Source organism: Micromys minutus, assembly GCF_963924665.1.
Source record: "Micromys minutus genome assembly, chromosome: 19".
NCBI lineage: Eukaryota > Metazoa > Chordata > Mammalia > Rodentia > Muridae > Micromys > Micromys minutus.
Genome location: NC_137954.1, coordinates 35,733,070 through 35,750,107, shown reverse-complemented (window position 1 = coordinate 35,750,107; position 17,038 = coordinate 35,733,070). Strand labels below are relative to the sequence as shown.

At 44.5% G+C, this 17,038-nt stretch overlaps 1 protein-coding gene across 1 annotated transcript in view; it reads right to left on the bottom strand.

The window, feature by feature from the left end:
• Window positions 1-6,323: 6,323 nt before the first annotated feature.
• The window catches only part of EFHD1 (EF-hand domain family member D1), a 43,576-nt gene continuing 32,861 nt past the window's right edge, over window positions 6,324-17,038 (bottom strand). The window contains exon 4 of the mRNA XM_080933398.1: window positions 6,324-7,397. Coding sequence (XP_080789524.1) covers window positions 7,263-7,397 — 135 coding nt within the window. The 3' untranslated portion in view covers window positions 6,324-7,262. The remainder of the gene's footprint in view (window positions 7,398-17,038) is intronic.

Below are 17,038 nucleotides of genomic sequence, written 5' to 3'. Positions count from 1 at the left end.
AAAAGACAGAAAAAAAAAATCTAAATGCTACCCCTCAACCCCAACTTGTGGGCACATGACTGAGCTTAGCTTTGGAATCTAGAGCCGGGTAAATGACCCGGAGAAGCACACCACCACAGAGCTCTGAGCAGCCAGGGCAGCGGTACCATCCCTGGCTAATTCCCAGGCTGTAGTCTTGGCTTGTGTCCCAGTTGCTTGGCCTCATTCCCATTTTTTAGCTTGATACCTATCCCCTTCCTCTGCTAGTCTTTCTGGGAGCTCATCAATGTCTTCTCAACTGGTTCTTTCCCTATTTCAATCAGTCTGGCTTAGAGCCTGTTACTTGTGATTAAGAACTGATTCTAAAATGGCTAGCTCTAAGATGGCTCCCATCATTTCCTCTCAATAAAGCCAACCTATGTAATCAGAAGGCTACTAGGGAATGACAGTGTGCTTTTTGAAGCTAAAGTCCACAAGTACTTACAAGCTACTCTCTTAAAGTACTTGGGCTGGGTTGAAATCCACCCCAGTTGTCATTCTTTCTAACAATAAAACCCTTGACCACAATCAGGTGGTCTTTTCACAGGTAGACCACACATCCATCTTGTTTTTGGGGGGAGAAGGGGAGGCAGAGGTACAGCAAGTGCTTCTCCATGTTGAGAAAACACTGAAAAAAAGAAAAGAAAAAAAAAAAAAACCCAAAGAAGTTTCCATGGCTGGCAACTGAGGCCTCCTGCCAACAGCCAGCACCAACCTTTAAACCACAGGAGTGAGTCACATTACAAACAGCTTCTCCAGCCCAAGTGCAGTCTTAGATGACGGCACTCCACCTGCCTTGCCATTTTAACTGCAGCCACACGAGAGACCCTGAGTCAGACTCATCCAATTAAACTGCTTCTGAATCCCTAGCCTTCTCAGATGCTCAGTGAGCTGATAAATGTTAATTATTATTTTAAGCCATTAAATCATCAGATGGTTTGTTAATGCAGAATTGAGTATCTAACACAGACAGAAATTTCAATGTTAAAAAAAAATCACTCAATTATCTGTCAAAAAGACAATAGCAATCCTAGAGAGATGACAAGGCAGCAGTTAAGAGGAGATGTTGCTCTCCCACAAGACATGAGTTTAGTTCCCATCATCCATGTTAGGAGACTCAAACCACCTGCATCACAACTCCAGCTCCAAGGGACCTGATGCCCTCTTCTGGATTCTGTGGGTACCGATACTCACAAATGCTCATACACAAATATACCCGTAATTTAAAAATAATAATAGAGGCAGAGGGAGGCAGATCTCTGAGAGTTTGAACCAGCCTGGTCTACATGCTAGTTCCAGGAGAACCAAGACAACAAAGACAGACTCTGTCTCAAAATAGTAAAAATAAAAATAAATAAAATATAAAATATAAAAAATAAAAAATTCTTAAAAAGACATTAGCTGACCAAGCATTCTGGATACTAAGTGATAACCCCAGTCTTTGGGAGAGTGAAGCTGGAAAGATGAGTTCCAGGTCAGCCTGGGCTATATAAGGAGACCCTATCTCAAACAGATGAGCAAAGGAGACAATAGCAATGTCTCTGTGCTCTCAGTGACCTAAGGACTCCCCTCACCCGTGTGTGTGTGTGTGTGTGTGTGTGTGTCTGTCTGTCTGTCTGTCTGTCTGTCTGTCTGTCTGTCTCTCTCTCTCTCTCTCCCTCCCTCCCTCCCTCCCTCCCTCCCTCTCTCTACCCCTCCTTTGCCACAGGGTCTCAGGTAGTTCGGGTTGACCTTGAACTTTCTATGAAGCTAAAGATGAAATTGAACTTGTCTTCCTCCCAAGTCTTATTTCATAAGTGCTTGTAATTCAGGCACATGCTACTGCATCTGTCTTATGCAATGTATTCAAGGCTCTACCATTGACCTTCAATATCCTTAGCCATATGCTCTGCAGTTATATCTATGTGTGTGAATGTTTTTCCTTCATGCATGTTGTTGCAGTCAACTTTATTTGGGGGTTTCTATTCCATCTTTGATCATTTAGTTCCAAAATAAAAGACACAAAACCTTTATCTTTATAATAAGTCCTAAAGCACTAGAGCTGGGCGATAATCAACCCTCTACGCTACTTTGTCTACTTCCTTGTCAGTAATCCTGAGATACAAGAATATTTACCATATTCTGCCTGGGCTGCTCCTATCCCAACAGGCCAGCACTCAGGGCCATGTGCTCACAATATACCTCTCTCATAATGCCTTCTTCCTCCTTCCTCCTCTTTCTCTTCATGGTCTCTGTCCCAGACTCCAGGCCCAGGAACCAAAGCCCCACCAGCTCTTAATCCAAGAATTTATGAAATAAGAGTCAGGAGAAACAGGAATTCAATGTCATCTTTAGCTACATAGAAAATTCGAGGCTAACCTGAACTACGGGGTGGGGAGCCAGAGAGAGAGGAAGAAGAGGAGGAAGAAGGGGAAGAGGAGAAGAAGAGGAAGAGGAACCTTGAGAGCACAGCATTCTGAGGGGATTCACATTTTCCTCCAGAGGCCCATGAATTTGCTTCTCCTGAGAGAACTGTTATAAAGACAGAAAAGATAACTTTCTGCTTACTTTGGAAGTCCTATCTGGCCGGAGAATAGGACTTACCCACACATGATTCTGCAGTACTGATGGTCTTCTATGAGTGCCCTCAACAGATGCCAGCACCACATGCTTGGCTTTGGGCATTTCATTATTATAACAATAGGTGCTTGGGTGCTCTTTGACATCAGCAATGAGCACTCTGCCTTATCTATCCATCTATCCAACAAACTTCATGATATTTTCATACACATTTACATACAAAATCTATATACAAAGCTGCCAGTTGGTTACTGTTTAGGCCTAGAGCAGCAGACAGAGGAGACTTCCTGCCCTTGCAAAGGTTCACATAGTCCTGTGCCAGCTTGATAGCACAGCAAAGCCTTCGAGCCAGACAACCTGAGTTCAATCCCAGGGACCCACGTGGTGGGAAAAGAGAACTGAGTCTTGCATGTTGTCTTCTGACCTTCTGTCTTCTGTCTATACATGCAGCCCCCACCTCCCCCACATAATAAACAAACAAACACGTGGGAGGTTGTTTTTGTTTTTAATTTGTATTTTTGTTTTGTTTCTTGTTTTTAGAGAGAGCTTTGTAGCCCTAACAGGAGGGCAGAGAGGGGAATCCTTTGGAATGTAGGATTATTACAACAGAAGCCTGGAGGTAAAAGGGGAACCCTAGGGTGTTCCTTGCCCTCCTAGGAGTATTGAGAATGCTTCTTGAAGCTCCTCAGGGCTGAGTCAAGGAGAAGTAGATCACTAGTGAGAGGTGGGGGGGGGAAGAAGGCCATCAGAGGGAACAGCTTGAGCAAGAGTGGAGGTGTGGCACTTCCAGGAACTTTCAGACCCAGGCCTTGGGGTTCTAAGGGGAAGGGTGGAAGGTAGCACACAGGCCAGATGAGCAGGGGTCAATGCTTGAAGGAAGATGCTAGGAACAGATTTGCATTTCAGAGACTGTCCCAGCTAAACAGAAGGCAAAGGGAGAGTAGAAAAACCAGTCTAGTCACTCCAGAGCCCCAGGGAAGAATCAGAAAAGGGCTGGGGTTTGGCCCTGGAGATGGAGGCTGGGAACCTGGGTAGCATTATGCAAGGAACAGTTTCTGCAGGACATGGAGTGTGGACCAAGAGGATACAAAGACATGGTACCTCTGTTCTTTGTAGTCACCTGGCCCAAGACATGTCATCTTCTGTCTTAAGAACTCTTGTGGGACATTTTGTATCACTTGAGAGTTTAAACGCTTATGTTGGCTGTTAGTACAGGAAGATTATTTTTTTCCTGTTTGGCTTTTTTTTCTTTCTTTCTTTTTTGGTTTGGAAACAGTGTCTCCTGTAGTCCAGGAGACCTCAAATTTGCTGTCTTAAGGTTTCTATTGTTGAGATAAAATATGATAGTCAAAAACAACTTTGTGCTTTAACAACAACAACAACAACAACAACAACAAAACCCAACTTTGTGACGAAGTGTTTGTTTCAGCTCACAGGTCCAAATTCTGCCATAAAGGGAAATCATGGCAGGAACTAATGCACACGCATGGAGGGGTGCTGCTTACTGACTTGACCCCTGTAGCTTGCTTAGCCTGATTTCTTAACCCCCTCAAGACCACATGCCCAGGGGTGGGTGACACCAGGACCTGGGCCCCCTCACATCAAACACAAATTAAGAATATGTTCCACAGGCTTGCCCAGGTCAGTCTTATGAAAGCATTTGTCTCAAGATTTGTTTTTCTCAGTTATGTCTAGAAAAACTTTTGGGAGTTGGCTCTCTCTTTATACCATGTGGGACCCAGAGACCAAACTCAGCTCATCAGGTTTGGCAGCAAGCACCTTTATCCACTGAGTGTCACCAGCCCTACATTTGCTAAGGAATACATATGGAGTCCAGAGGACAACCTGAGGAAGTTGGTTCTCTCTCTACCTGTGAGGCCTGGGTATCAAACTCAAGTGGTCAGACTTGATAGCAAGCTTCTGTACCTGCTGGGCCATCTTGCTGGTCAATATTAATAGAGTGTATTAAAGAGATTGGATTTACAGAGAAACTGAACAATGGTAACAACAACAAAAATTCCACCTCTGGTCCCAACTACAGACCATTTTCTTTCATTGGTGTGAAACATTTGTTAAAGTTAATAGGCCAAGGTCAATATAAGCTTTGCTCTAGTAAGAGTGTCAATGGATCAAAAAGCAAAAGAAACAAACTACAGATTTTTACCAGCAGCTGAAAGAATCCTCATTGGAGCGAAGAGAAGAACAGGTCGGCCTTAGGGTCATTGTCAGTGTAACCCACCTTCCCAGCCCACTGTGTTTTTGTCAATTTTTGTTTATTGTTTTTTTCCAGACATGGTTTCTCTGTATAACCTTGGCTACCTTGGTTCTCTCTGTAGACCAGGCTACCCTTGAACTCACAAAGATCTGCCTGCCTACGGCCCTCAAGTGCTGGGATTAAAGGTGTCACCACCACTATCATGCTTGCTTGTTTTCTTTCTTTTTTTCTTCCTTTCTTCTTTCTCTTTCTGTTTTTATTGCCCCAACCACCCAGCTTTATTGCTTGCTTTTTCCTCCCATCCCTTTTTTGTTTCTTTGTTGCTTTTGATGCTGGTCAATGTACATATATATTTTAATTTTTTATTCTTCACATACTTTATATCCTGAACGCAATATTCTTTGACTCTGTTCCTCTTAGCTCCCCTAGTTCCATTCTTGTTCCTTCAACTCCTCCTGTTCCCGTCCCCCCAAAAAGAGCAGGCCTCCCAGGGATATCAACTGAACTTCTCATAACAAATTACAATAAGATTAGGCACAAACCCTCAAATCAAGGCTGGGTTAGGTGACTTACTAGGAGAAAAAGGGTTTCATGTGCAAGGGTCATGATATACCCAGCTACCACTGTTAGAGGTCACACAAGAACACCAAGCTATGCAACCATAATATATATAAAGAGGACCTAGCTCAGACACATATGGGTCCATGATTGTCACTTCAGACTCTGTGAGCCCCTAATAACCCTTGCTTATTTGATCCGTGGGTTGTTTCTTGTGTGTTGGCTCCTTGAATCCCTGATCACCCTCTTTCTTGGGATTCCCCTGGCTTCTCTTAAAACAAGGTCTCATGTAACCTAGCCTGGCCTCAAACTCACCCTATAGCCAAGGATAACCATAAATGTGAATTTTGCATCTATATTCTAAAATGCTGAGAATACAGGGATCCATTACTCATAACTGATTGTAGGTGGAGGTTGATGTCAAGGCCATACATGATTGGACAGTAGAGAGTGGGGCAGGGAGAAAGTTTTTGTAAGGCAGGAGAGAGGAGGAAGAAGAATCAAGATGGAGACAGCAGAGGAGGATGGTTCAGATCAAGGTGAACTACATCGATTTTATCTTGTCTAGGTGAGTTTATATCTTCGTTAACTGGCAGTGAATGTATTGTTTGGACGGATTATAGACTGAGAATTTAACATATAAATATGATTGATAAATTATTGATTGTTGAGTCATGATATTACTGGGCTGTGGAGCATATGAGCAAACTTCTCAGCTGGCAGGGGGACAGCAAGGAGAAGGTGGCCCACGACCGCCTGGGACAGAGATGGCTGGGGGCGGTACAGAGCAGTAGTGCTCGGGAACTGGTTATAGCCTTTTTTTAAATTACCGCAAAAGTACAGTGCTTGAACTCAAGTATTCTAGGCAAATAATCTGTTTCTATCTCTACCCATACTTCAGGAACTCAACGTCAACAGAAGCCCAAGGCTTCTTCCATCCCCTGATTTGAAGAAGATCAAAGGCACACTGGTATGAAGGCAAAAATCATTTGCATATTTTATTTAAAAGTAAACAGCTGTAAGATAGAGGGACAGCAGTTACAAAAGAGAAGTAATAAATATGACATTAAGAATTTTTGTTTTGTTAAAAAATACAACCCCCTGGTATTTGTGAGAAGTCTCAAGAAACTCGCAAGATACAAAAATCTGTCCCATGGGCGAGAATACATTTAAGTTCTTTGGAGCTATATCATACATGGGAAGATGGTCATGACTTCAAAAGACCTTGGATGGTACTTGAGAATTTCACAGGTCCACTCTCATTTGCATGGGGTTGGATGACAGCTACCCTTCTACTCACTAATATTACTTCTAACAGTAAAGAGGTGGGAGTGGGAAAATGGCTGGACTGGGAAATGAATAACGAGGGGCAATGAAAGGATAGGTGTTAAGTCCCTGGTTGCTGAGGGGATATAGGTTCTGATCCACAAGTCCTCCTTCAAATCCCACCATCACACTAGAGTGGTAGACGATGAAAAAGAAGTCAGCGAAATCTGAGTAATAACAAGAAGACAGATGCTGGCCGGGAAACAATGCAAGAACCACAAGGAGAAAAACAACTACCCAGGACAACCGGCAACATGTGTTCTGAGAACCACGGATGAACAGGGCTTGTTGACATAGGACCATGCGGGGACAAGTAAGGTTTCCAAGAAGAAACGAATCTCGGCTACAGATAACGGCAGAGGAGTGAAGGCTGGGAAAGGCAGCTGGCAAACCGTTTGGAAGGGGCCAGGACCCTGATAAGGATGAAAGCAGTCACTTTTATCCAGAAGCACTAAGAAATGGGCCTGGGCCTTGAGGGGGAGGTCATTTGCGCAGAGGGCTGCAGGGATTAAAATGTGAAAATCCTCGTCATCACCTCCAGGGTGTCAGTAAGGCACAGCTGTGGTCAAGGGTCACCTCAGCAGGACTACGCGCTGAAAGCTGCCTTGAGCTCCCGGAAGGCTGCCTGGCGGAGCCTCCGGGCCTCCTCCTCCCGTTTCCGCTCTTCTTGCTCAGCTTTCAGCTCAGCTTCGAACTTACTGGAGCATGACAAGGCCTGGGCCTGTAGAGAAATAGCAAACAGATGACTCAGTGAGGGCAGGGTAGGATATGGAGAAGCTAGCAACTCAAACCTTTGCAGTGACCGTGTAAACCTTGGACAAAGGACTCCAATAACATCTCTTCCTTTGGTCCACAATCTACTGTTGAGCGCTGATACCGATGCTTTACTTGTGGCTGGCTTCTACCTGCTTCTATTTGTGTAGTGGAAGGGGGAGGTTGTTCTCTCTATTTTTAAAGATTTATTTATATGTATGAGTACACTATAGCTGTCTTCAGACACACCAAAAGAGAACATCCATCCCATTACAAAAGGGTGTGAGCCACCATGTGGTTGCTTAGAATTGAACTCAGGACCTCTGGAAGAATAGTCAGTGCTCTTAACCACTGAGCCATCATCTCTCCACCCTCCCTGGGCAGGGGATGGGGGTGTTCTTTCTTGATTTTTTTTTCAGGGTGCTAGTGCATATCCACTAGCTCCCAGTGGGAGGCAAGCTCTACTGTGAAGCCACTTCCCTAAACCATTTCCCACATTTACATTTCTTTGGTTTCACAGCGGTATTGCTACATTCTGGTGGACCAGTTCTGGAACCAGTGCTACTCTCAGACCTCTGCAAAAAAGTTCTTTGTGCATCAGAAAGGGCAGCTGACCAATGCAGAAACTCATGGGTGGTCAAGCAGCAGAGTTAAATCCGCTATGAGTGCTCAGACACAAATAAGACACCTACATTACACACCTTCCCCAAGACTCAGGGACAATCACGGAAGGGTGGGTGGAAACTCTACAAGAGTCAGAGGTCAGGGAATACTGGGGTTGAAAGAGTGGCAAGCAGCTGTACAGTTGCTTGTCCATGACCTGCACGAGACCAAGCCGGTCAGCATTCTAGCATGGGATAGAAAATGGCTCACGAGCCCCGACCCGTGAGGACCTACGGGAAGTTGATGGTTACCTATTGTCTGTCTGTCTAGGCAGTCTATTTTAAAACTGACTATCTATCTATCTATCTATCTATCCATCCATCCATCCATCCATCCATCCATCTATCTATCTATCTATCTATCTATCTACATACCTACCTATCTATCTATCTTGGAACTGTCTTTTAGAAAAGACCTCCCCAAAACTAGGCATCTCCCCTTGTCGTCCTGTATCCTCAGACTTCTCTTCAGTTTTTTGAGACAGGGTTGGGCTGACAACTTGTTATCCTGCTGCCTTAGCTTCCCAAGTGGCTAAGCTTAAAAGCCTGTCCCACTGGGGCTAGCTGTTCTCAGAAGCTTCTGCTGACAGCTCACTATTGTTCCTATATTTCCCACCAGTCAACTCCTTCACAGAAGATATCCATTGCTCTCTTGTTTGACGTGCTATCTCCATGGCTGCTGTGCTTGTCCTCACACCTCCAGCGGGATTTAATGTAAGCATTGTTTGGGGGGGGTGTGAAGTAGAACACGGGGGAGGGGTACGAAGTAGAATCCAGGGGGGGGGTACGAAGTAGAATCCAGTGACCGCTTATGTACTCAGCATGCGTGAGGCTGTGAATTCAAACCTGAGAATCAGGAAATGGGCATACATTTCTTCTTAATTAAATTCATTTCTTTTTAATTAAAATCTGTCTGGACACAAAGGCAGGAAGTTTACAGAATTGAGGCCAATCTGGGCTACATATGAGTCTTTATTTAAAACTTTTAAAATGAATTAATTGAATTTATTTTTAATTTTTAATTACACTTATTTAAAAATGATAAGTGTGCACGTGTCTGGGTGCCTTTGGAGCTGAGCAACAAGTGGTTGTGAGTCATGTGATGTGGGCGCTGGGAACTGAACTCAGGGCAGTGCCTGCTCTTAACTGAGAAAGCTCTTTAGCCCCCAATTTTTTCACTATTACATCTGCCATTGTGTTAACTTGCACCTAAAGTGAATCTCCTTAAATGCTATAGTTATATTCCAGTTTGTTAACCTTATGCCTAGAGTGAATCTCCATAAATATTATAATTACAGTCTACTTCCTAAGACTGGATTATAGGTATGCACTATCACCCATGGCCCTGATTCTCACAGCTGCATTTCTCTTTTTAAAACTTATTTTAAAATTTTCATTTACTTTGACCCTATTCTTACCCTCCCCCCTCCCCAGCTACAATACTTGACATAAACATTTTTTTCCTTAGCTGGCTGTAGTGGTGCATAACTTTTGTTCATTCCAGCACTCAGAGGCAGAAGCAGGCACACCTCTGTAAGTCTGAGGACAACCTGCACCACTCAGAGAGTTTCAGGCCAGCCAAGGCTATATAATGAGACTCTGTCCCAAAATAAAAAGAAATGAGACTTTTCATGGCCTGTAGTTCTTATCCAATTTTGTTTCCAAAATCAGTGGCTTCAGAAAATGAACATGACATGGCACTTGCTGCCCCTGCTCACCTTCTTTTGTTACTTATTTGTGTTGACTATTATGTATAATCTTTATTATTATCTATGTTTTTGCAACACTGAATACTGAGCTGTGGGTGGGTATAGCCAATAATAGAAGTGTATATTTTACAGGAACGAAGCCCTGGATTTGGTCCTCAGTACTTAGAGCAAATAAAAGATCTCACCATGTGCATTTGTGTACAAATTTAATTTGTAGCACTGTGGAGACAAAGACAGGAAGATTACAAGTTTGAGGCCAACCTGGGCTATGTATGAGACTTTATTTTAAAAAACTACCAAAATGAAATCAAAACACATAATAAATCTCTAAATTCCTCAACGCTTAGCTGCATTAAAATATATGGGGGGATATACATAGGTTTGTGCAAGCATAAGCCACTTCATATGTGTGCAAATGTAAACATGCACATGTGTACACCCACATGCAGAGGCCATAAGACCCTTGAGGTTCTTCAGGTGCCCACCTTGCTTTAGCCTGGAGCTTGCTAAGTAAGTAGGCTGGCTGGCTGGCTGGCTGGCTGGCTGGCTTGCTACAGAGCCCCAAGGACCCGGATAGAACAGGTAGATTCAGGGACTTGAACTTGGGTTCTTGTGCTTGCCAGGTAAGTGCTTTGTTAAGTACACTCTCCAACCCTACACACCACTTTACATTGTGGGGTCTAGAACCAACCCCTTCATGTGCACAAAGGGCAACTACACCCTCAGTCCCCAGCTTCGATTTTGTCTGGCACACCATCTTATCTGCTCATCCCCCTCATCAAGGTCCACCCTCACTGCCACAATTTAGAATGCATGCTTCCAAGCTGAGGACACACTTAAGAAACAATCTCTTCAGTATGGAGAGGAAGCTTAGTGAGTAACAGCAGTTACAGAGGACAAAGGTTCAGTTCTCAGAATCTACATGACAATCCCAAACCATCTGAATCTCCAGTTCCAAGGACTCTGGACACCTTCTTTCTGGCCTTTGTAGGCATGTGGTGCACATACATACATGCAGGCAAAAGACTCTTATACATTAAAACAATAAAACCTCTTATAAGGATAGTGGGTAGAACCCCTGGGACTTGGGATTTCCAGCCAGAGCTGGGTCTTCAGTGCATTTCTTTCTTATCTGTCTCCTCACAGCGGTCACCCATCCCTTCCATCTCTGCCTCCTTCAATTTGAAGAAAACACGTGTAGTCTTTCCATTACCTGAAGGTTTGCTGAACCTACAAGCTTGTACTTGTAACTTGTAACTACTGGCTTGTAACTGCTCAAAAAAAAAAAAAAAAAAAAAAAAAAAAAAAAAAAAAAAACTTTTTCATTCCTAGAATCCCTGTGAGCCATTTATAAAATTCGTCATTACAAAATTTCAAATTCAACAAATCTATAATCAATTGCACGAACAGAAAAAGGGTTGAGTACTGAAGGGCCATCATATTACATGTTACTATTATCTGCTAGGGCTGTGTCTCCAGAGTGGGAATGCTTGGTGATGATTTTTTGACTGTGAATCAATTCCTGACTCCACCTGCATCCACGTTCCACCGAGAACTTGAGCCATCTCAGTGTGAATATTTACATCATGGAAAACAGCGAACATCACACAGTTGGCCTTCATTGTCTCTGTCTACACAATCTTGTCATAGTGGGCTGAGAAAATGTTAAAAATGCAGAGGAAAATTTAAATTGCGGCCTTTGCATCATGAAGTGTCCTGAGGCAGTGAGAACTCTTGGAACTTGAAATCTTCAACAAAAAATTGCTTAGTACATCAAGTAATGAAGTTGAAGGGTTTTTTCCTCTCCTTTCTACCTCTTCCCTGTCTCTCTGCCTTTGTGTGCCTGTGTCTCTTTCTTTGTTGGTGGTGGTGGTGGTGGTGTGTGTGTGTGTGTGTGTGTGTGTGTGTGTGTGTGTGTGTGTCTTGATTGTCTTGATGTCAGAGGACAACCTCAAGTGTTGGTCTTCACCCTCACCTTGTTTGAAACAAAGTTGCTTTCTTACTCATGTTTCTGTATGCAGGCTAGTCTGCTAGTTTCTAGGGACTGCTTCAAATCCACTTGCCTTCTTGCCACAAGAGAGCTGAGATTATAGATGTGTGTTAACATATCCTGCTTCACAAGGGTTCTGGCGATCTGAACTCTGACCCTCTTGCAGCAAACACTTTAACTAGTTGAAAATTTACCAATCCATGAGCTCCAACCCATTTATCTCTGAGCTCAAAAACCCACCAACCCCTGGGCTTGCCCAGGCTCAGAACTTGAAATCTCCCCAATCCTCACCCTGGAAATTTCCACCCTGAAAAACTCTTTCCCCACGAAACCCTATATATGCCTGTCTCTTGCTCAGTTCTCTGTTGCTTCTGGCCTGAAACACTTTCTTCGTCTCCCAGTAAAATCTCTTGTGGGAGGTTTCTTGTACGGTGTGACTTAAGCGGTACTCCTTGAGCGCCTGGGGAATGTTCTTCTCGGAGCTGTAACACTCAGCCCCGTGAGATACAGTCGCTGTAGCTCTCACAGTCCTGCTACTTCCTATGCAGCCCAGTCTAGCCTCAAACGTACTGTGAACCTGCCTTGGCTTCCTAAGGGCTAGGATTACGGGCATGCACCATCACACCCAGCCTGAGGTTTCAGAATTCATTCTTTCACTTTTTTTTTTTAAACGAATTATCTCAAACCAGAAACTAACATTTGTACTGAAACTCATCTTTTTATTAATTCTATTTTAATATGTTTAGGTATTTTTGCCTTCATCTAAGTCTGTGCCCCACATGTATGTGTGGTACCCACAAAGACCAGAAGAGGACTTTGTAAGCCCTGGAACTGGAGTTACAGACAGTTGTAAACGGCCATGTGGGTGCTGGAACACATACCCAGGTCCTCCGGAAGAGCACCCAGTGCTCTTAACCACTGAGCCATCTCTCCAGTCCTAGAAACTGTTTTCTTTTGTCCATTGCAACCACAATCGGGCAACAGATGCAAGAGTCCAGGGAGGAAAAAACACCTTTGCAGATTAATCTCTGCAAATCAATAGCTGCGTGGAGTATGACAAATGATATAAAGTATGTTATTTACAGAATTTAAAACAAACTTGGTGTTTATAATGCAACTCCTGAACTCTGTACATAGTGCACTGGGCCTTGAACTATTGAAGTTCCTATCTCCGGAATGCTAGGATTGCAAGATGATAGTTCGTTGCTAAAAATTTACCAAGGAAACACTGTCTAAACTTCAACATCCTTATCTTCAATGTGAGACAATTGTTGGGCCTGTTGGCCAATGCCTGTTTTTCCAGCACTGGGGCAGTGATAGCAACAAGATTAAAAGTTCAAGGTCAGCCCACGATATGATAGATTTTTTTTCTCAAGTCTCTCTCTCGCCTTGCCCCCCCCTCTCTCTCATACACACACACACACACACACACACACACACACACACACACACCAACCCAAAGGGGACAACAACACCTACCTCCAGGGTGTTGGTGTATTAACCTGAAGCATTCGAAGAGGTCTGACCCAGCACCAAGTCCGCCTCTTCCCACCATTCCTAGCTAGGACAGCAAGAGTTTGACATCTCTTCACCCAGGAATCTTTCATCTCCTGCACCACAGAAGTCCAGCTTGCCTCTAGGTTCTTATAGTCCACCCCTGACCATCTCTCCTCTGGGTTCTATAGCCTACCTCTGACCCTAAACCCCCATCCCATGCCCTATCTTTTCAGTCATCTTGTTTTTTATTTCTGTGTTTCCTAGACAATTTCCCCCTGATACGAACAGATGCTGACCTCTCTCAGAGGCTACAAAGTAAACAAAAAATGCTTTTACCTAACCCCAAGCTACTGTCACACCTGCCCAGGCATCTGCAAAAGGGACTTGGCTCGGGGCTTCTCCTACCTGGTCTCTTCTAGTCCTAACTCAATACAATCAGTCCAACAGGGTGAAACTGATCCCTTAAGCATCACTGCTGAGGGCTGACCAGATAGCTCGCTGCCAACTTTGACAGCCTGAGCTCCATCTGTAGGACCCACATGTTGGAAGAAGGGAATTGCTGGGGATGGAGAGACGGCTGAGGTGAGGAGCACACTCTGTTCTTCCAGATGGACCTAAGTTCATTTGTTTTCTTTCTTTTTAAAATGAGTACACTGTAGCTGTCTTCAGACACACCAGAAGAGGGCATCAGATCCCATTACAGATGGTTGTGATCCACCATGCGGTTGCTGGGAATTGAACTCAGGACCTCTGGAAGAGCAGCCAGTGCTCTTAACCATTGAGCCATCTCTCCAGCACCCACACCAAGAGGCTCAAAGCTACCTTTAAATCCTGAGATATCTAACAACTCTTCCTTCTTTGGGAACCAGCAGTCATGGTCACATACCCCCAGCACAGACATAGCCACACATGTAACTAACAAAACACAAAAATGAAATTTAAAAAACCCAAACCGCTCTTGTCCAGCAAAGTGTCATTTTTCTCCAGTATTCCCTTGGACCTCTGATGACCCAACTTCCCTGAAGTCTTAAATGCAAGTCCTGATGGCTCAACATACACTTGGGATGATGGCTCCCATCCTCTGTGTTCCTGGGTACCCATAAATCTATTTCCTCCTTCTTCCTATGGGAAGCTCACCTGGTATGTGGACTATGGGCCACCCCTGCCCCCAGGGGCTATGAGGACAGCTATGATCCAGCCATTGCTAAAGACAGATACAGGGAATGGACAACTTGCTTCATGATCTACCCTTACAGCAAGACATACAAATATCTAAGACAGACATATTTTCATAGCCTCCATGTGGCCGTGACTGGAGGACCTCTTGCAAACAGTACTATGTCCACCAAATCTATGCATGCCTCTACTGTACCTGAAGTTACCTTGGACTTTACACCAAAGCCCACCAGTTTTCCCTCCTCAAACCACTTCTACTTGGGGAAGGAGCTTTCTTGATAGTAAAAAAAAAAAAAAATCAGCTCTCCTCAATGCACACTTCCTATTGGTTTCCCCAAGTTTCCCAATAAGGTAGTCATGAGCACTGAAGTTCTAAAGTTGTGTGTTATTATACTGTCCCTGGCCTCACTGTCACAATGCTTGACAACTGATATTCCTTCCCTCGCACCTGTAGAAACTTCTCCTAGGACTGGAGAGATGGCTCAGAGGTTAAGAGCACTAACTGTTCTTCCAGAGGTCCTGAGTTCAATTCCCAGCAACCACATGGTGGTGCACAACCATCTGTAATGGGATCTGATGCCCTCTTCTGGCGTTTCTGCGACAGTATACTCATGTACATGAAATAAGTAAATAAATCTTTAAAACAAAACAAAACAAAAAGAGAATGAATGAAACCTCTCCTAGTCCTAGGTCAGACCTGGACAAACACCTCTGAGGGCTGTGTGTGTGTGCTATGTGTGTGCTATGTGTGTGTGGCTGCATGTGAAGACACCTGCCACACTGGATCAGCCACGTTTCCTGACAACTCAGCCTCCCCACACACACCTAAAAAAGTTTGAGCGACTTGGGTTTGGCCTGGAAGGCCATTCTACAGGTGTCTTCTCAGCCTGGGGGTTACACCCAGGGACCATCTGATCTGGAGAATTATCTGTCACATGACAAAAGGGGGAGAAGTATGACCCCATTTCTAGGTCTGCATACTTACATCTTGGCTTGCTTTCCCAGTCATGGTGTCAGCCCTGTGTGCTCACACTCCCATGTCCTCCCTAGCCTCCAGGACTCCTGGCCCTCCATGCCTTAGAGCCTTCACTTGCAGTTCCCATGACCAGAACGCCTCCCTTCCTTGATTACAAGGTGAATCCCCATTCATCTTGGAACATCTGTCACCAGTGTCATCTCCTTTATGGCCTCTCCCAAGTCCAAGCAGCGCCTCCTTCCATTCGTCATTCATGCAGAACATTTATTGAGAGCCATTACACACCGGGTGCTGTAATTACAAAGATAACACGCCTACTCTGCCTTTGAGTCTCGCTGGGGAGGCAGACATATAAACACAGCAAGTAGGAAAAAGTTTATTGTTTTTTTTTCTTTCTGCGTTTCATCTTTTCTCCTTATAAAAACAAAGCACACTAATTCTATGACACTCTAAAGATATAAAAATGAGTCCTCTGACTTAACTAATTACTAATACTTTCATGCATAATTATCTAGGCTGTTTTCCGAATTTAAAACCAAGTTCCCACATATTATTTTGTTTGCTTTATTTTGGATGTCTGCCTACACCTATCACACAGCTTCATCTCAATCTTTGATGGCTTCGAAGTGAGCAAACTCGTGGTCACGCCATGGTGGCTTTGTCTCTGGTTGTGGTCTCTGGTTGTGTTCAGTTTCCTTCTAACCCAGCACTGTTGTAGGAAAATCCCTGCCAGGAGCCCAAGCACATCAGAAGAGAGACATTCCAGAGGCAGAATATTAACTGCTCTACAGACAGATCAATGGATACTCTTCCTGCAAGCGTCTGAGAGCACTGAACAGATTAAAAACCAGTGCCACCTACACAGGGAATACAGGCAGGAGAGGTGCCTTTCCAGACCTGGTTAGTCAAGAATGAACTGTCCTAGAAAGTGGTCCCAATAGGAGCAGAGTTTTTCAAACAGAGGCCTCCTGATGGCGCTCTAGGCAAAAGGAGCTACAGGTTCTGAGAACTGGTTGTGAACATTTCCAGCAACATCTCAAGAACTGGATGAGGCTGGAGCGGAGCTCACAGGCAAGTCATGACTGGTCCTGCACGCCTAGATGACACAGGCACAGGGAGTCGTGCGTGCTTTACCCACAGCACTTGGCCCAGCGCACCACAGTAGTGAAGTGTCCTGCGACTTCGTGCCTTAATCCTAGGCCCCTTCCCAAGAAGCCTCAAGTAACTGCAAATGTGATGGAGCTGATGGCAGAAGAGACTCCATCAAAGAAGGAAACCCTTCTTCATCTCTACACCCTGTGTCAATGGATCATTGGTTTTCCTCCTCATACTGTGTGGGCCCCCTGAGGGAGACAGATGCTCCGTCCCCTCTTCCTGGGTCTCAGAAGTCAATGCGCTGGCTGATCTTTGCCAACAGAGTCTATCCCGAGCAGCATCACAGACAAGTGAGAATTGAGTCCTGTTTTGAGCTCTAAGCAGGCCAGGGTGTCACCAAGGTCACTCTGGCCTTGGATAAGCTCCTGGAAGAAACTCGAAGTCCCCCAGAGGATGGAAACTGAAGAAGCATGCAGTCCCCAAAGCTAGGATGACAAGCTGGCT